Source organism: Chelonoidis abingdonii, chromosome 2 (genome assembly GCF_003597395.2).
Source record: "Chelonoidis abingdonii isolate Lonesome George chromosome 2, CheloAbing_2.0, whole genome shotgun sequence".
NCBI classification, from domain to species: Eukaryota; Metazoa; Chordata; order Testudines; family Testudinidae; genus Chelonoidis; species Chelonoidis abingdonii.
In genome coordinates, this window is record NC_133770.1 from 50,493,287 (window position 1) to 50,509,604 (window position 16,318).

The 16,318-nt window shown below is 40.4% G+C and overlaps 1 protein-coding gene across 1 annotated transcript; it reads right to left on the reverse strand.

Moving 5' to 3' along the window:
• Positions 1 to 2,780: 2,780 nt before the first annotated feature.
• Positions 2,781 to 15,084, reverse strand: BET1 (Bet1 golgi vesicular membrane trafficking protein). The gene is made up of 4 exons (XM_032785373.2): positions 14,923 to 15,084; positions 7,369 to 7,484; positions 5,388 to 5,444; positions 2,781 to 4,470 (listed from the first exon to the last, which is right to left on the reverse strand). The coding sequence occupies exons 1-4, from the start codon at positions 14,939 to 14,941 to the stop codon at positions 4,315 to 4,317; spliced, it is 348 nt and encodes a 115-aa protein (XP_032641264.1). The 5' UTR covers positions 14,942 to 15,084; the 3' UTR covers positions 2,781 to 4,314.
• Positions 15,085 to 16,318: the final 1,234 nt, after the last annotated feature.

Sequence of the window (16,318 nt, forward strand, 5' to 3'; positions counted from 1 at the left end):
TAAATGACAATGCAAACTAAGTCTAAGATACTAGAAAGGTAGGATATGAATTAGCAAATTCTCACCCTGGCCGCAGATTAAGGGGCAAGCTGTGCTTGCTTTACAGCTTGGAATTCTCAAGTCTTTCGTACACAGGCTAGAAATTCCTTTAGCCTGTGTCCAGCACTTCCCCCAGTTCAGTCATTGTTTCTCAGGTATTTCCAGGAGTCTTCTTGGGTGGGGAGTGAAGAACAACAGATGATGTCACTCCCTGCCTTAAATAGCTTTAGCATATTGTGGAAACCCTTTGTTTCAAAACTTAGTCCCCAGACCAGTTTGTAGAAAAATACTGACATCCCAAGATGGAGTCCAGAATCATGTGGTCTGGTCACATGTCCTTGTAGAGTCATAGCAGCCATTACTTACAGGCTGTCTGGAGTGTTCCCTGGAAAGCTCACCAGGTGGGAGATAAGCTTCTCCTAAGGCCTATTGTTTTCCTTCGTGGCTCACTGCCCTGAATAAGCCCTTCCCAACCAGCTATCTAGACTGAAAATGCCTTGTCTAGTGGGTGTTACCCAAGTGTAACTCCATTTGAAGTACAGATATATAGTATTTATAACTTCAGATACAAAAATGATACATGCATACAAATGGGATAATCATAGACTATTAGGGTGGAAAGGACCTCAGGTCAGCTAGTCCAACCCCCTGCTCAAAGCAGGACCAATCTCCAGATAATTACCCCAGTTCCCTAAATGGTCCCCTCAAGGATTGAACTCACAACCCTGGGATTACCAGGCCAATGCTCAAGCCACTGAGTTATCCCTCCCCCCATCATAATCATATTCAGCAAATCATAACTTTTCTAATGACATCCTACATGACCCATCTTGCATAAAATATATCATAATTATGCTATAATCATATCATATCACTATGAAGAATATGGGGTACAGTGTCACACCCTCCTTCACATTTTACTGTTCCTTCATGCTTAAAGATACCCTCACTTTTCTCCAAAGATTGCTTCTGCATTCAAAGTATCAGAACTGGTTTTCCTGGAAAACTAATGAGGTTGTAATGTCAAGAAAAGGCTAAAACTCGAGCTACAGTTTTCCCAGAAATCAAGAGTTAGGGAGATGAAGTCTTTCATAGACATACCTTTTACTCACCTGTTGAGGTTTAAAACCTACACCTCAAAATCCTGTCAGTTTTAAACAATTTAAGACAATCAAGTAGAGACAGATTTTATTATCTGAGGATTCCCACAAAGGATGAGAAAGGGCAAGAATAAATTGTAAAGCAAGTACTAGTGTACACAGTGTTAGTGCAACACTTCTGGGCAAGGGCAGAAAACAAATATTCCAACATTCATTCAAGCATAGTTCAATTATGCTATGTATTGCATACACGAGTCCCTGCCATATAGGTAGTTGTACGCACTAGGCACCAGGAGAAAAAAAATAAAGTAGTCTATGTAGTGAAACTGTTCACATACTGTTTGATAACCAAAGAGACACTGCAGTAACATGAAGGCAGTAGTCAGGCTGGACAGCTGCAAGAGAATAGGGGAAGGGCTATGTTAGCCCTAGAATGAGTAAAGGCCCTTTTCCCTATAAACTTACTTCAGTGCAACTAGGAACACCTTAGTTCAATTAAGGGCTGTATGAGACAATTATAAACCCCTCTTCTGGTGAGAGAGGAGGCAGACAGACAAGTTGTTGCAGGGCTAGTGGTAGCTGGAAAATAGGCTTCTCCAGGTTGAGAGGCTGCTCTCCTCCTAGCAGGGGAAACAACTAAACTGAATGCCTGTTTAGGGGAAGGACTGGTACCCCGGGACCAATAATGGGACAACACCTTCCCCAGAGACGGGACAGGAAAAGGTATCCTCTTGTATTTTGTGTTTGTGAATTTGTCTCTTGTTTGGAGCACTCTTTGGGCCTGCCCCAAAGCCTTCCTTGAAAATACTGATATAAAAAAAGGGAAAGAAACACTGTCCAGAGTGGGGCTGATTTACTGCAGGCCCTGCCATCAACAAAGGGGGAAGCGCTAAGCCTGGCAACACAGAGGAGATGAAAAACTCTGGAGGTCAGAGGCAATGTAGTCAGATTAATGCTTGTAGTATCTCAGCTTGGGGGGATGGTAACGCTCACTCCCAAAGACTACAATATCTACAAATGGAATAGTGAGTGTACTTTAATTCCTGAAGGCAGATTTATCTTAAAAATCAAGGGTTCCTTGGACAGAGGGCCATTGCAATATTCTCGGCCTTCTGGCTAAGAGGGGTGAAAACATTACCTACAGTGATACAAACAGCAATCCTTTAAAGGAGGAGGAGGATGTGTTACATAAGAGTCAATATTTCAAGCACATTTTGTTTGTGTAAATTTTTTTAGATGTTTGACAACAAAAAAATTTCAAGTCTACTCAAACTATAGTCGATGAATTCTTTTCCAGACTATCTAGAATTAAGTTACTTCAAACACGGCAGATAAGAAAAATACAACCAAGTTGCCAAATATGGATTATAAAAGTAACTACCCGCCAGACTAATATTAGTACGATACTTAAATATTCAGAATGCACCTCAGTTAGCCAGTTGTTTAAATTATTTGTTTTCCAAACAAGGGTAGTTGCATCATTAAATGCTGCCGTTTAAAATACTGAATACTGATTCTAACATCAGCACTTTAAAATCAGCACTTTTGAAAAACCTCTTCGCATTTTATGCTAGGAAAAATTACATAAGATGGAACAAACCTGCAATCTATTTCCAGGAACAAATCCATATGGCTAAGAAATATACCACAGACATGCTTTATTTTTTACATTTTGTAATGGGGTAGAGTACTACAAGTCATGGCAACATACTGCATTAATAGTGAGTCTAGAAAATTTAGGCAGGGCATAGTTTTCTTTTAGATAACACTTCAATCTCTAGAAAATGGTTTCTATTTTGTACGCTTCATTTAACAGTGTAATAGTTGCTAGTCAACAATTTATCTTTATGAATAACCAAAACTAAGGCTTAATCTTAAACAATAAATAAAAGTACCTCTAACAAAAGAGGTAATTAGTACTGTCTTGCATCACAATACTCTCTAGTATAAGAGCTTATAAATCTGGCTTCACATTTCAAAATAATGCTAAGTAGCTTTAAGAGGTCATTAGCTGACAAATGTACGAAGGGTAAAAACCCCAGGGATTCAATAGAATCAGTAAGTTTTAAGTATTTAAATATAAAATATAATGGAAAGATGCTATGCAAATATTTGCATCTTGTCCATGCTAGTTCCCCAAACTATCAAAAGGCATTTGATTATATTGAATACATCTTAGGGCTTGACTACATGTGCTGTGTTCCTTGAGCTGTGCCACTATAGCACTTCAGTGTGGACATTACCTATGCACACCTGTGGGGTTCTCCCGTCAGCATAGGTAATCCACCTCCCCAGAGGTGGAAGCTAGGTCAACAGAAAAATTCTTCCATCCACCTAATGCTGTCTATAACAGGGGTTAGGCCTGCATAGCTATGTGTCTCAGGGATGTGGATTTTTCCACACCGCTGAGAAACGTAGCTATCTCGCTGTAAGTTCCCAGGGTAGATCAGCATTACTTGGTCTCAAATTAGAATTAACCAATGTTCTTCCAGTTTAGGTCAGTTAATTCCTCCTTAACCTGCAAGGTGTGGGGTTGTTTTTTTTTTAATTTCATTTTTAAATTTTAAGCCATGATACTTATAGAAACTTGCCAACCCGACCCAAAGCGTTACAAGTATGACAGTACTGTACTTGTAGTTTCAGGTGGTTTAATCTGTTACAATAAATCTGTTTTAAAAAAAGCACAAGCCTTTTTCATACTTCTATAATCTGCAAATTGCTACAAGCCTGATGCTGAGGTCCTTGCTCAGGATCAGGCCCTACTTTGTTTATAATTTTTTTTACTTTATTAAAAAAGTGAAACCCATTAAAGGAAATTCAAAGTTAAAGGTTCAAATTTTGTCCTGGCAAGAGCATGTTTTTAATTTGTTTGTTTGTTTTGCATTTCCAAAGATACTTGCCCAAGAAGTAACTTGAGCCAAGATGTATATATGCACAGGATAGTGGATAACATTTGTTAACCCCAGAAAACAGGGGATATGATAAGAAAGCTTGTGGAATGGTAAACATCAAGACAAAATATACATAACAAATGCACTGATATCTAATATAATTTACAATTACCATTTAACCATATTTATCAATAGAGTATGTAAATTTAAGGTCTGTCCTCAGAAATTAAGACCATTTTGTAATTCTGTTTAAGTGGCACAAAAAAAACTAGATGTAATTTGCATCATCTCAGTTTAATAATCCAGTAAATTACAAAAAAGACAAAGAGTGCAAAGAGCATCATGTAGCACAATAGTTTTGTCTGGCTGCCTCTAGAGAGTGTTTTCAGTCTGCCTATAGTCGCATCTAGAAATCCACCCGTAGAATCAAAGTCAGAGTCCTACAAAAGAGAACATACAGAGACTCATTCTAAGAAAATAATACCATGCTACAATGGACTATTCACAATCACTTCTTGCATTTGTCTTTTCTTCCTATATTTAGAGTATTAAAAAACATTTCAAACCAGCAATATGAACAAGCAGTTACATCTTGCTAGCCTATAACAAAGAGAAGTCCTCCTTTATGTCCATTGCATCTGATTACCTATTTTCAGGTACATCTTGCGCAAGTAACGAATTTTCTCTGATTTTCTTGTTTTTGCTTCCCTTCTCCACTTTTTTAAATCAATTCTGACATGCCTCCTGTAAAGATTTGTCAAAGCCACACTTTAATTCCTATTGCATGTTTGCTTTAATAGAGCAGAAATAATTAAACTCATCTGGGATCTACCAATTTTGACTGCTCCTTTAAAAGTTATATTCATAGAAAGGCCATCTCTACACTTACTGGGGATCAACACTGCTGCAGGAGGTCTAGTGAAGACCCGCTAAATCAACCACAGAGCATGCTCCGGTTGACTCTGGTACTCCACTGGAACAAGAAAATTAAAGTAAGAGATGCAGTGCGATGTAGACACCGCAGTAAGTCGACCTAAGTTACATCGACTCCAGCTACATTATTCAGATAGCTGGAGTAGCGTAACTTAAGTCAACTTACCCCAGTAGCGTAGACAAGGCCAAAGTGTTTATATGAGGAAGCACTGCCGCTATAGAAATAGTAGCTAATGGTCAATTTGGAGGATAGAACTGTTCCTCCCTTTTGTTCCTATAATAAAGGAATTAACATTTTTGTGGTATGATATAAAATAAGGGATAAATTTTTAGTCCCATCACTTAATATAAAAAATGTCAACTATAAACAAGCATGTGTCTAAATCACTGTAAAAATTCATAAGATTAGTTGCTACATACTTACCATGTCGGATAACATTTTATTTTGATTTTTAACTTCTGTTCCAATTTCAATGGAAAGCTATAAAAGAAGTGAGCATTACCATTACTTATATTATTTGAGTCATATAAACCAGATTTGATTATTATATACTGGGAGGAGTCATTTTGGAAGTATCTGTCATCGCCAATTTTTTTCTAGATATAGTAACATGGATGCTATATTCTGAAAGAGGCTAGAGAAAAATAACTAGGAAGGAAATTGTGCACAATTGCAATAAATAAGCTCCTCAGCTCTGGGACACCTGTTACTTTACATCATTCCCCTACAGCAAAGCAATTTTAATCTGAATGCATCTCCCTGATGTACACAGATCCTCTTCTGGTGATATAGTGCCACCACCGCATCTACATTTATGTTGTATTAGTTTATGCCAAGAACATATACAGCCTAGGACTGGCATTATTTTATGGTACACATTTTTCTCTGGATTTTTTTTTTAGGTTCTCTATGAAGACTGACTCTGGAATCAAATAGTCAGAATAGAGCAAAGGTGTTTAGAGCCTTTTCCCTATTTTTCTCATTTTACTAAGAACCACGCTTCACAGTAGAAGGAAACACAGCATGAATTATCAGAAAATTAAAAAATATGGGTCAAATTTACATAGCAATAAGCTACTCAAGGGTGCAGTTATCAGGCTATTCGTACACTGCTTGGATGGCTGAATGTACTGTGTGTTCCTGGCTCTCAGTGCACCTGCAGTATATGGCAATCACCTAACTAATGCACACCCTGGAGTAGCTTATTGCAATATTATTAACACAGACATGTTGACAGCAGAATTTCAAACTTTCCTACCCAGGGCCACCCAAATGACCTACTTTTGTGTGTCATGATCCCATTCCCATGGGTCTTTTGCTGTTTTTGTATGAGGGTACTGTGCAGATGATTCTAAGTGGCACTTATTAGGAGTACCGCATGGTGCTAGCAGTAGGGAAGGTGGTTAGGAATGACAAGCTGTGAGAGCAGAAATCAGAGCTTCTCCTTCCTGCCCTTTAGCTCACTCCACTAGATCTTAGCAGTCACTGTGTTTTGGTGATTTTACTTCAAAACCCCAACCACCACTTTTGATGCAACCCCTAGTTCAAGTATGATTTAAGATGACAGCATTTATTTAAGCTAATCTGTCTCTATGCTTGTCTAACTGGAACTGAATTGCTTAATTATGAGCAACAGTCTGAGCAATAAGATTCTAAGGGCTTTGAGTCTGTAAAATTCATTGCCTTGCACCACATCTCTAGAAATAGCACCTATAGTGAGGGCTTGGAATGGACTAACTATTGGAAACTGAAATTTCTTGTTGAGTAGAGTGGGCTCCCGGGTTTTTGGTTAGAAAAGGGTTTAAAAATACAGTCCTCAGTCTCTAGAACAAGTTAAGATTCCCTAGGCAATATGTTTCTTCTTTTGAGGAAATCAGGATGTTACTTCCTATTCCATATTATAAATTCATAAATAGATGTAGTAAAAGTTGTCCAAACCTCAACTTGAAGGACTTGATTGTCCTTCAACTATGGTCTCTGCTAAATACAAGTAATCTAATTCCTTAAGTTAACAGAAACAAACAAACAAACAAACAAAAACAAAGATTGGTTGCCAGGTCAATTACTGAGCTAAACCCAGGCTTCTAGCTTCCCTGGCCAGTGTGATTCATACTCGAGGAAATGCTGACTCCTAGAGTTGAGAATAAGCAGTAGGTATAGACTCCGCTGTCCTCAACAGGCAAGGAGCTTCATGATTAGCCAAAAAGGACAGCTGGAGCTAAAATCTAATTAGAGAGGAAATCACCTACACGAATGAATGCACTGCGCTTTTTGACTGGCAATATTCTTTTTTTGTATTCAATTTACATTGTAAACTTTTACTCTATTCCTGCTTCACTGGTTCATAAGATTTTGTGCACCTAATTCACTCCAAGTGATGATACCACTATAATTACATACTTACTGATTTTATGGCAGAGACTTTTGTACGCAGACTTTCAGTTAACCTTTCATTTTCTTCTTCGTGTACACTATACCCACTATTGGTATAGCCATAGTTACCAGTAGCTGCTCCTTCACCTTAAAAAAAAACAAAAAACAAACAAAAAAAAAAACACACTAGTAAATCAGGTTTACAGACAGGAAATATCATCCAAGCAAATACAGTATCACAGGGGTCCCAGTCCATTTATGGTTACAAATGCATTTCCTTGTGCATCCCTGCAAAATCCTCAGGAATGAGTAAGAGACATTGTTAACATATACAAATTCTCTCAGACATTTAGAACATTGAGTTTAGCTTTCAATTCAGAAATCGGGAAATTAAAAGGTTCTTTGGTAACCTTGATTTAACTAAATCATATATCATGACCCAATTTTGCCCTCAGATACAGTAAATTTTTGTATTCTCCACGGAAGACAGCCTGAACGGTAAAAGCATACCTGAAAGTAGCACTGAGTCCATTGTATATTAAGGTACACATTCCTAATTATGCCATACGTGGAATGTAGGAGTTAAGGTTACTGAGTAAGACTCTTCATAGTTTTGACTTTGGAATGTTTACATCGTAGCCTGTTATATTAGAAACAGATTTTAATGCCCCTTTAGTTTATAAAAAGGGAAAAGGATTAACATACAGGCTGCATAATCAGAGGTTTACTCATGTGTCTACCAGCAAGAGGCCCCTGCCTTGCGGTGGGATGCTGCACTTGGCAAGTCATCTACTAGGTGGATGAAGGAGCTTCAGAGCTGCTACCCAGACTGTCAACTGGCAGATGACTGACCAGTATAGGAGAGTCAGTGCCAAAATCATCAGCTTACTATGCTCACCCTCTCCCACCTCTAATAAAGGGACTGTCTAACCAGCAGCTAAACAGCATACTGAGAGAGAGATGCACCAGGATTCCTGCATTCTCTCCCCTCCACACACACACACACATCACCCACCACTCAAAGCAAAAGCAGTCTAGCTTTGCAGGCTAAGAGGAATAGCAAGGTGAAGCGGGCCAGAAGTAGAAGACATATCAAGGGAGGTGGCTGGGTAAAAGCCTGAGTTTCCAGGATTGGGAAGGAGAATGATGAAGTAAAACAGGAACAACAAAACAAAAAACCTCCTAATCTTTAGAGTAGAGATTGTATTTACTTTCAGCTAGCAATCTAGTTATCATCATTTATCATGAGTAGCTAAAAATTTCAAATCACACTAAAACTGTTTGAATCTCCCCGACAAATTAATTCTCTCAGTTCATCTTTGAAAAGGTTTTGAGAGAGAGGTGACAGAGCAGTCATATCTACAAAACTAGAATAATGCATTGATATCTCTTGACTTATTTCACACTGTACCATATACAGTAAAGGCACACACAGGAAAACAAGATAACTGATATTATGGATTTATGATATTCCATAATGCCAAGGTGTTTTTTTTGTTTATTGGGTGGTTTTGTTTTGTTTTGACAGATGCAGAATAATTATTTTTTTTTCACAAGTTGGCTTGATGACAAGTTTTCAGTTAGGATGAATGAACTGGAAAACTTCCATTTTATTATCATGTTACTGAAAAATGGGACAATTGATCTTTTTCCTTTTACTTTTTTTCCAGTCAGATTTGGATTAAGACCAAGTATGGAAAGTTGGCTCAAAATGAACTTTTTCACAGAGTTACAAGCATGTGCAAAATATGAGGTTATAACTGAAGTAACCTTATGGTATTCATTACTAAGTGAATATTATAGTAGGGATGTGTTTACAATGGACTTTGATAATCTGTAGCTTGGAGCCAAAGTCAAGTAGTTATACATCAAAAGTCATTGCAAAAGGCAGTCTTTTACAAATGGAACAAGCATTCCCAGCCTTTTTAATAAGCAAACCCCATATTTACATAAACCACAACTTCATGTGGGAATGGGGTTGTCAGACAGGTATGGAAGAAGTACAAAGGGCAGACTTTTGAAGTTTAAGAAAAATCAATGCCATGTGTGTAGTGTCCCACAACACTGTGTGCTGTCATTATGGTAATAAGCAGTATGCAGTAAGCACCACTGTGTGATAGGCAGCTAAAGAAGGGACAGGTGGCTGGAAGCAATGGCAGAAATTCTAGAAATTGTAAGTATTTATAAGAATAGAAGAATTTACCTAGACAACCTCTCTCAATGTGCCTCAATGTGAGGGGGACTGGGTAGGAAAGTAGAAACTGAATAGACTAAATAAAACAGATTTCTCCTAAAATAAAATGTAAGAGTTGTGAACTAGGAAGATACAGGATTCACACTCATCTCAGAGTGCACAAAAAATTGTTTTTTGGTGGGTTTTTTTTGGATTCTTTCAGATCAAATATTCTATTGACTGAAACCATCTACTGAAATAATAGAGCACAAAGTTTAATAACTCTAAGCAAGTTGGACATTTTTTAATGCCATCGTAATAGCGATGTAGCCACATGATCAATTTAAGTCACTTTGTCTGGCCTTCTAATAGCTTTTCAACATCAGTTTCATTCAGGAACAGTCTGTTAGTCTGGTACCAAAAAGATGGCAAATACTATAGAAAACACTGAAAAGCAAGGCACTGAATTTTATCAATTTGCAACCTCCTTTTTACGCTGAACACTACCTTCAGTGTACCACAAAATGAGCAATTAGAAGAAGTGTCTGAAGCACTTCAACCTTAGTATACCCATCCAGACATATTTAAATTTGCAGGTCTTGCAAGTGAAGAAAGGGGAAAAATTAGAAGAATCAATATTATAGAGTGAGCTGGTAACAACCCCTATATTTTAATTACTTTGACATCAATGGTCTAATATGACCCACGAATGGGTACAAACATCCATTCAGGGAAAGTATGTTCCCATTTAATACTGATCCCATGTCTGAACAGAAAATCAAAGAACACTGTCTGAATTAATCCTAAACGTCTGATGCATGGGTCACAAGAGAAATCTTGTTGATGAAGTATTAATTTCTACCAATCCTAGAAGGTATTGTGGAAGCTCGAAAAATTCTTTTACTATCACCATCAACACCATGGTTGGTTGACCAAAAGATGAGGATGCCCAAACTTCCCAAAGACTGTGGAATTCAGGAACAGTATCTATATTTGCACCCAACTACCATAAATGTTAAAATGTATAATGAGCATAAACTTTTTTAAAAGCATGACTTTTGATCAGAGACAGGGTGGATAAAAAACAATGATTTTTTTTTAAAAGAAATAAAAGAATCAGATTTTTTTTTTATAAAATGCTTTTTGAGGAAAAAACCTATCTAAAAGATAATTTTAATTAAGATACACTGCAGCTCAAAGATATCTCATCATGGAACAGGGATTATAAATTCTAATTCTATAGCATGAGACAATATATTCATGTAATGATTAAGAAAAGTTTTGTAAACGAGTTCCAACAGTTCATGGATTAGGGACACTATTTTACAGGGTTCCACAGGCTTCTATATAGATTATTTAGGTTAATCTTTCTATCTATCCAATGGGACTCAGTGCTCAGTTTAGAAGATACCATCAGAGATGCTTAGTCTTGCAGTTCTCAAACTGTGGATTTGTGTCTCCAGAGGTAATATGCCTGTTAACAGCAAAGATGTTTGTAAATAAATAAATATATAGAGGTGAGAACTAACAGACCTCAACTCTATTGTTCTCTGCAAATCTGTGTACACACAGACAATCCCTTAACTCTCTCTAAAACTGCAAAGTTTCAAAAAATTCAATGAATAGAAGATCATTGGGGGTGGCATAGATCTGGACAAGGAGAAGAAGTCTGGAGATAAATGTGAGAAGTCATAGAAATACCAGGGCTGGAAGGGACCTCAGGAGATCATCTAGTCCAACCCACTGCTCAGAGCAGGACAAATCCCCAGACAGATTTTGCCCCACATCCCTAAATGGCCCGCTCAAGGATTGAACTCACAACCCTGGGTTTAGCAGGCCAACGCTCAAACCACTGAGCTATTCCAGGGATATATGCTTGTTTTGTTAAAATATTATGTTTGCTGTTGAAGAAAAAATCCAGAATACTTAATGTTGTTGTTTTAGTTAAATAAAACAATTTAGATGTCTGTCTGGTGATGTTCTCCTCCTAATTCGGTATGGCAAGAAAATCCTCCAAATATTGATTAACCTGTTGAACTGGAGATAGTTCACCTCTCAATGACTTCATACATATGTTTCAGTTACCTTTGGTAAATTAAATAATCAAAGAATCATTCATTTTCTGATATAGCTGTAAAACTAATTTGAAAAGTTTTCAAAATAGTGTGTACCTTCTAAAACTGTAACCTACATCTATCTCTGAGCTGTGAAGAATATGTATTAAGGTTATAACAGCCAACAAGAATGCACTTTTATGTAGAAATCCATGATTAAATTGAGTCTTCCTGACTAGTGATTTAAATCAAATCCACCCTGATCAGACAACCATAGGGAAAGGCACTAAACATTTTATTTTAAAAAAGCAACTAGAAGGTTTATTTGGAGCGATCTGATGCTACAAGCTGACCATTCCTTCAGTGGAAATCTAACTTGATTTAATTAAAGAACTAGACCTCCACAAAAAAAACCTGAAAGAATTCAGAAGCAGCTATGGAACCTATTACTTAACTAACATGACTGATCCCAAGCACAAAGCATCAGAAACATGGCTGATAGATTAATAGATTTTTTTCTCCTAGCATTTAAAAGTAAAGATCAAGATTTCTACCCCAAATCTTGTTTGCAGAATACGTTGTATCATGCAATTGCATCATAATTAATGCTCTGTGTTTGTCATGGAGGTCATGGAAGTCACAGATTCCTTGACTTCCTGAGACCTCTATGACTTCTGCAGTGGCCAGCATGGCTGACCCCAGGGCCAGCTGCACAGGCAGCCCTGGGGACAGTCACACAGGCTGCTGCGGGAGTGGCCCCGCAGCCAGCTGCTGCTAGAGTAGTCCCAACCCCAGAGCCAGCTGCACCGGCTGCTGCTCTGGCAGCCCCAGGCAGTTGGCCCTAGGGACCACTCGAGCGGTGGCTGCTGCAGCTGGCCCCTGGGGGCCACCTGAGCAGCGGTCCCCGGGGGCGACTGGAGCAGCTACAGGTTGGCGGCCCCCCAGCACTTCCCTGCCCTGACTGCTGGTGCTGCAGGCTCCCCCACCTCCAAGATTCAACAGGGGGTATTTATGATACAAGTCATGGACAGGTCACAGGTCGTGATTTTTTGTTTCCTGCCCATGACCTGTATATGACTTTTACTATAAAATACCTATGATTAAATCATAGCCTTAATCATAATGGAAGACTGGAAATAAAATAATAGTCCTAGAGCAGCTGAATTCTGTACATTTAAAAAAATATTGTTGGTATTTCAGTAGTATCTAAGGCCGTATTTGCACTATATGCTTCTTTTGACAGCGTGTAGAGTATGTACTAAGGTGGCCCCCCAATCTCAGTACAGGTTTAAATAGCAGTGTAGACAGCGAGGCACAGCTTAGGTGAGTAGAGTACAGACATGCCTGAACGGTCAAGGTATGAACTCAGATACATATCCTACACGGCTCTTTACTTGCCCAAGCCATGCCTTCCTGTCTACATAGCTCTTTTTAGTCATGCACTGTCCCACTGCTTCCCAGCTGGAGACTTCCCCTTTCCCTGCCACAAGAAAAAACACCAGCAGTGGGTAAAGACTCTGGCAAGGGGAGGCAGCAGGGAAAGGTTCCAGCAACTCCCCACATCTAGAACCTTTCCTCACTTCAGGCAAGGACTGCAGCAAAGGGGAGGCAGCAGGAAAAGGCTCTGACAACTCCCTGCTGCTGGAGCCCTTTGCCACCTGAAGGAAAGGTGTTGCTGGAACTTTGCCCTGCTGCAGATAAGGATTTTGGCAGCAGGGGAAGGCTCCAGCAGCAGCAAAAGGCTCTGGCAACGCCCCACTACAGGTAAAGACTCCAGCAGTGGGGAACAGCTCAGGCTCCCTCTGCCAGAGCCTTTTCTCACTGCAATGAAAGGCTTGGGGACCTGCTGAAGTCTTTCACTGACATGTAGCTACACACTGCAGTATGGACAAAGCCTGCTTTTCACTGCACCATGTAGCTACACATACCCTACACAGTGTGTAGTGTAGACATAGCCTAAGGTCTCCAGTCAGCAATCAGGGCTCTGTTGTGCTACTCACGACAGAAACACAAAGATCATCTACTGGCCCAAAGAACTTACAGTCTAAGGCCTTATCAAAACTTAAATTTTATACTAGCATAGTGATTTCAGTCAAGAGTGTAAGGATAAAAACTACACACTTGGTGACATAGCTCTGCCGACAACCCCCCCAGCGTATACGCAGCTATGCCAATAGAAGGTGGCTCCTCTTGGCAAAGGTAAGATCATGAAGGGAAGTGGTGTTTTTATACCTGCAAAATTCACATTTGTTGGCACTGCTGGGTCTACCCTAGTGGGCTATCCCGCCCTAGGATCTGTAGTGTAAACACAGCCTATGTAACAGAGTCTGTTTTACTACATTCCGAATGGTTTGGTCAAAACTAATAGATCCTAACTACTTAGTAGACTGAGTAATTCATTATTTTATTCTTGTATTTTATTTACATAATTACGGTTTTGTCAATTTGGACTATGTTTCTTCTCATTTACTTAACTTTTTCCCACCATTGTGGGGAAAATCCCAACCTTACACAGCAGTGAAAGGACTTAACTGCAATGCGCTGTACCAGTAAAAGTGCCTGCCCCAGACAGCAACATGTTCATAACTTCCCATACTCCCTTTTACATAATACTTCCAGTGGCCAACATTCTTGTTACCCAACATTTAAAGGGTTATTTCCAAGCCAGACTCTAGACACATCTGAAAGTTTGATGCCAGCTGCAGAAGTAGCCTGTCTTCAGGCAGGAAATGAAAGGCAAGAAACAGCTACATATAAATTTACAAATACATTTTTCAAGTCACGTCTCTAAAACAGAGTCCATGAGCTTAGTACTAATAGTATTTTAAATGTATCTTCTTTCACTTTCTGTCAGCAACAGCAGGGTGGAGGATGCTCTCTACCACAGATTTACATATGGGCCCTGAAATGACTCAGACCTCCCACGTTCTGTAAAGAACAATTGCTTGCCCAAGGGTATTGACGGAAGCTCTGAAACGACGACAACATTCAATCCAGGGGGATAAAGGAAAGCAGCAGCCGCACTGCTGTGAGTCTGATGAACTACGATCAGCGAAGTGGAAAGAAAAGGACCCCCAGGGCTTCCCCTGAGCAGTAGCTCAGCACTGGGATGGCGTCTCCCTTCTGCAGCCTCCCCTCAGTGCCGCTTACTTCACAGAGGGTGCAACCCCGGGCCGGGGTTTAGCCAGAGACTAGCTCAGGCCACGGGTAAGGAGGCCGCAAAAACGAGTCACGTACCGTTTCCACCCCCTTGCTCGGCCCGGACCCTCCTCCGGTCACCCCCCGACTCCCGGTTCCCGAGTCCGACCCGCTCTGCCCTGAAAAGCCCGGGCCCCTCCCACCGCCGCTGCCCGCTTACCCAGCCCAGCGCGCCTCATCCCCGCGGCGGGAGGGGTAGGGGACCGGCTCCCCACCCGCTGAGGAAGCGGCTCTGCGCGTCAGCGGCCAAGCCCCGACTTCCGGGCCCTCCTCAGTCACCAACCAGCCCAAACGCCACGACATCGCTGCCCCACAGCCCTCTGGGTAATGCAGTCCCTCCGCGTGCGGGGCTCTTCCGGCCCAGCGCGGGGAATCCTGGGAAGTGTAGTTAACAGTACAAAAATAATACGTGGAGTTATAGCTATCTCACAGAGCTGGAAGGGATCCTGAAAGGTGACTGAGTCCAGCCCCCTGCCTCACCAGCAGGCCCAAGTACTGATTTTGCCTTAGATCCCTAAGTAGCCCTTCAAGAGTTGAACTCACAAGACTTGGTTTAAGTAGGCCAATGCTCAAACCCCTGAGCTATCCCTCCTCCTGCTTAGGGGGTGGTTTAATCTCATTTGAAGTTGAGTAATTTCCTGGTACTTGAGTTTAAAGAAAATACTTTTATGAGGCTTATTTATAGATTCTCCTAATCTAAGTGAGGCATTTACTAGAAAAAATGGCAGCTCATTTACTACACTGGCAGGGGCAGCTCTAGCTTTTTTGCCGCCCCAAGCACGGCAGGCAGGCTGCCTTCGGCGCTGGCGGCTTGCCTGCAGGAGGTCCGCTGGTCCCGCAGCTTTGGCATACCCACCGCTGAATTGCCACTGAATCCACGGGACTGGCAGACTTCCCACAGGCAAGCTGCCAACGGCAGCCTGACTGCCGCCCCCCCGGCTTGCCACCCCCAGGCACGCGCTTGAAGCGCTGGTGTCTGGAGCTGCCACTGTACACTGGGTTCTCCAATTCTATAGGAGACTGGCATCCTATGTTATTTTTATTTATTATTTGTATTGCAGTTGTGTTTAGAAGTCCCAGTCCTGAACCAGAGTCCTGCTGTGCTACATACCATACAAATCCATAACAGAAAGATAGGCCCTGCCCCAAGGAGCTTGCAATTCAAGTATTAGAGGAGACAATGTGAATACAGACAAACCTGAGTGCATAATTAGACAATATTGGTCAGTATGATAGGCAGTGGGTCTTTAAAACAAATCATTCTCCTTTTGTGACATGAAAACCCTGGTAATTTCCAGCATTTCCTTTTTCTCTGCCTATCAGTTGAACAGATCGGTCAGCTACAGCGCAGCCTGATTTTAGCACATCTTTAAGATGAAATTTGGAAAAGACATGTATTTACTTTCTTTGCATGTAGAATTATTACATGATTTATATGTACAAATAATATTGGTTTAAAATTTCCCTTCCCAAGCACTAGAGTGTAGATTTAAATTTATGAATCAAAAGCCCACCCTATAGTGTTTGCTTGTAATTGCTTGCTATCTCTCTCTAAT

Coding starts and splice junctions, on each gene's coding strand:
- BET1 (XM_032785373.2), bottom strand. Junction 5,445..7,368: donor AAGTCTCTGCCATAAAATCA/GTAAGTATGTAA, acceptor CTTCTTTTATAG/CTTTCCATTGAAATTGGAAC. Junction 4,471..5,387: donor ATAAAATGTTATCCGACATG/GTAAGTATGTAG, acceptor TCTCTTTTGTAG/GACTCTGACTTTGATTCTAC.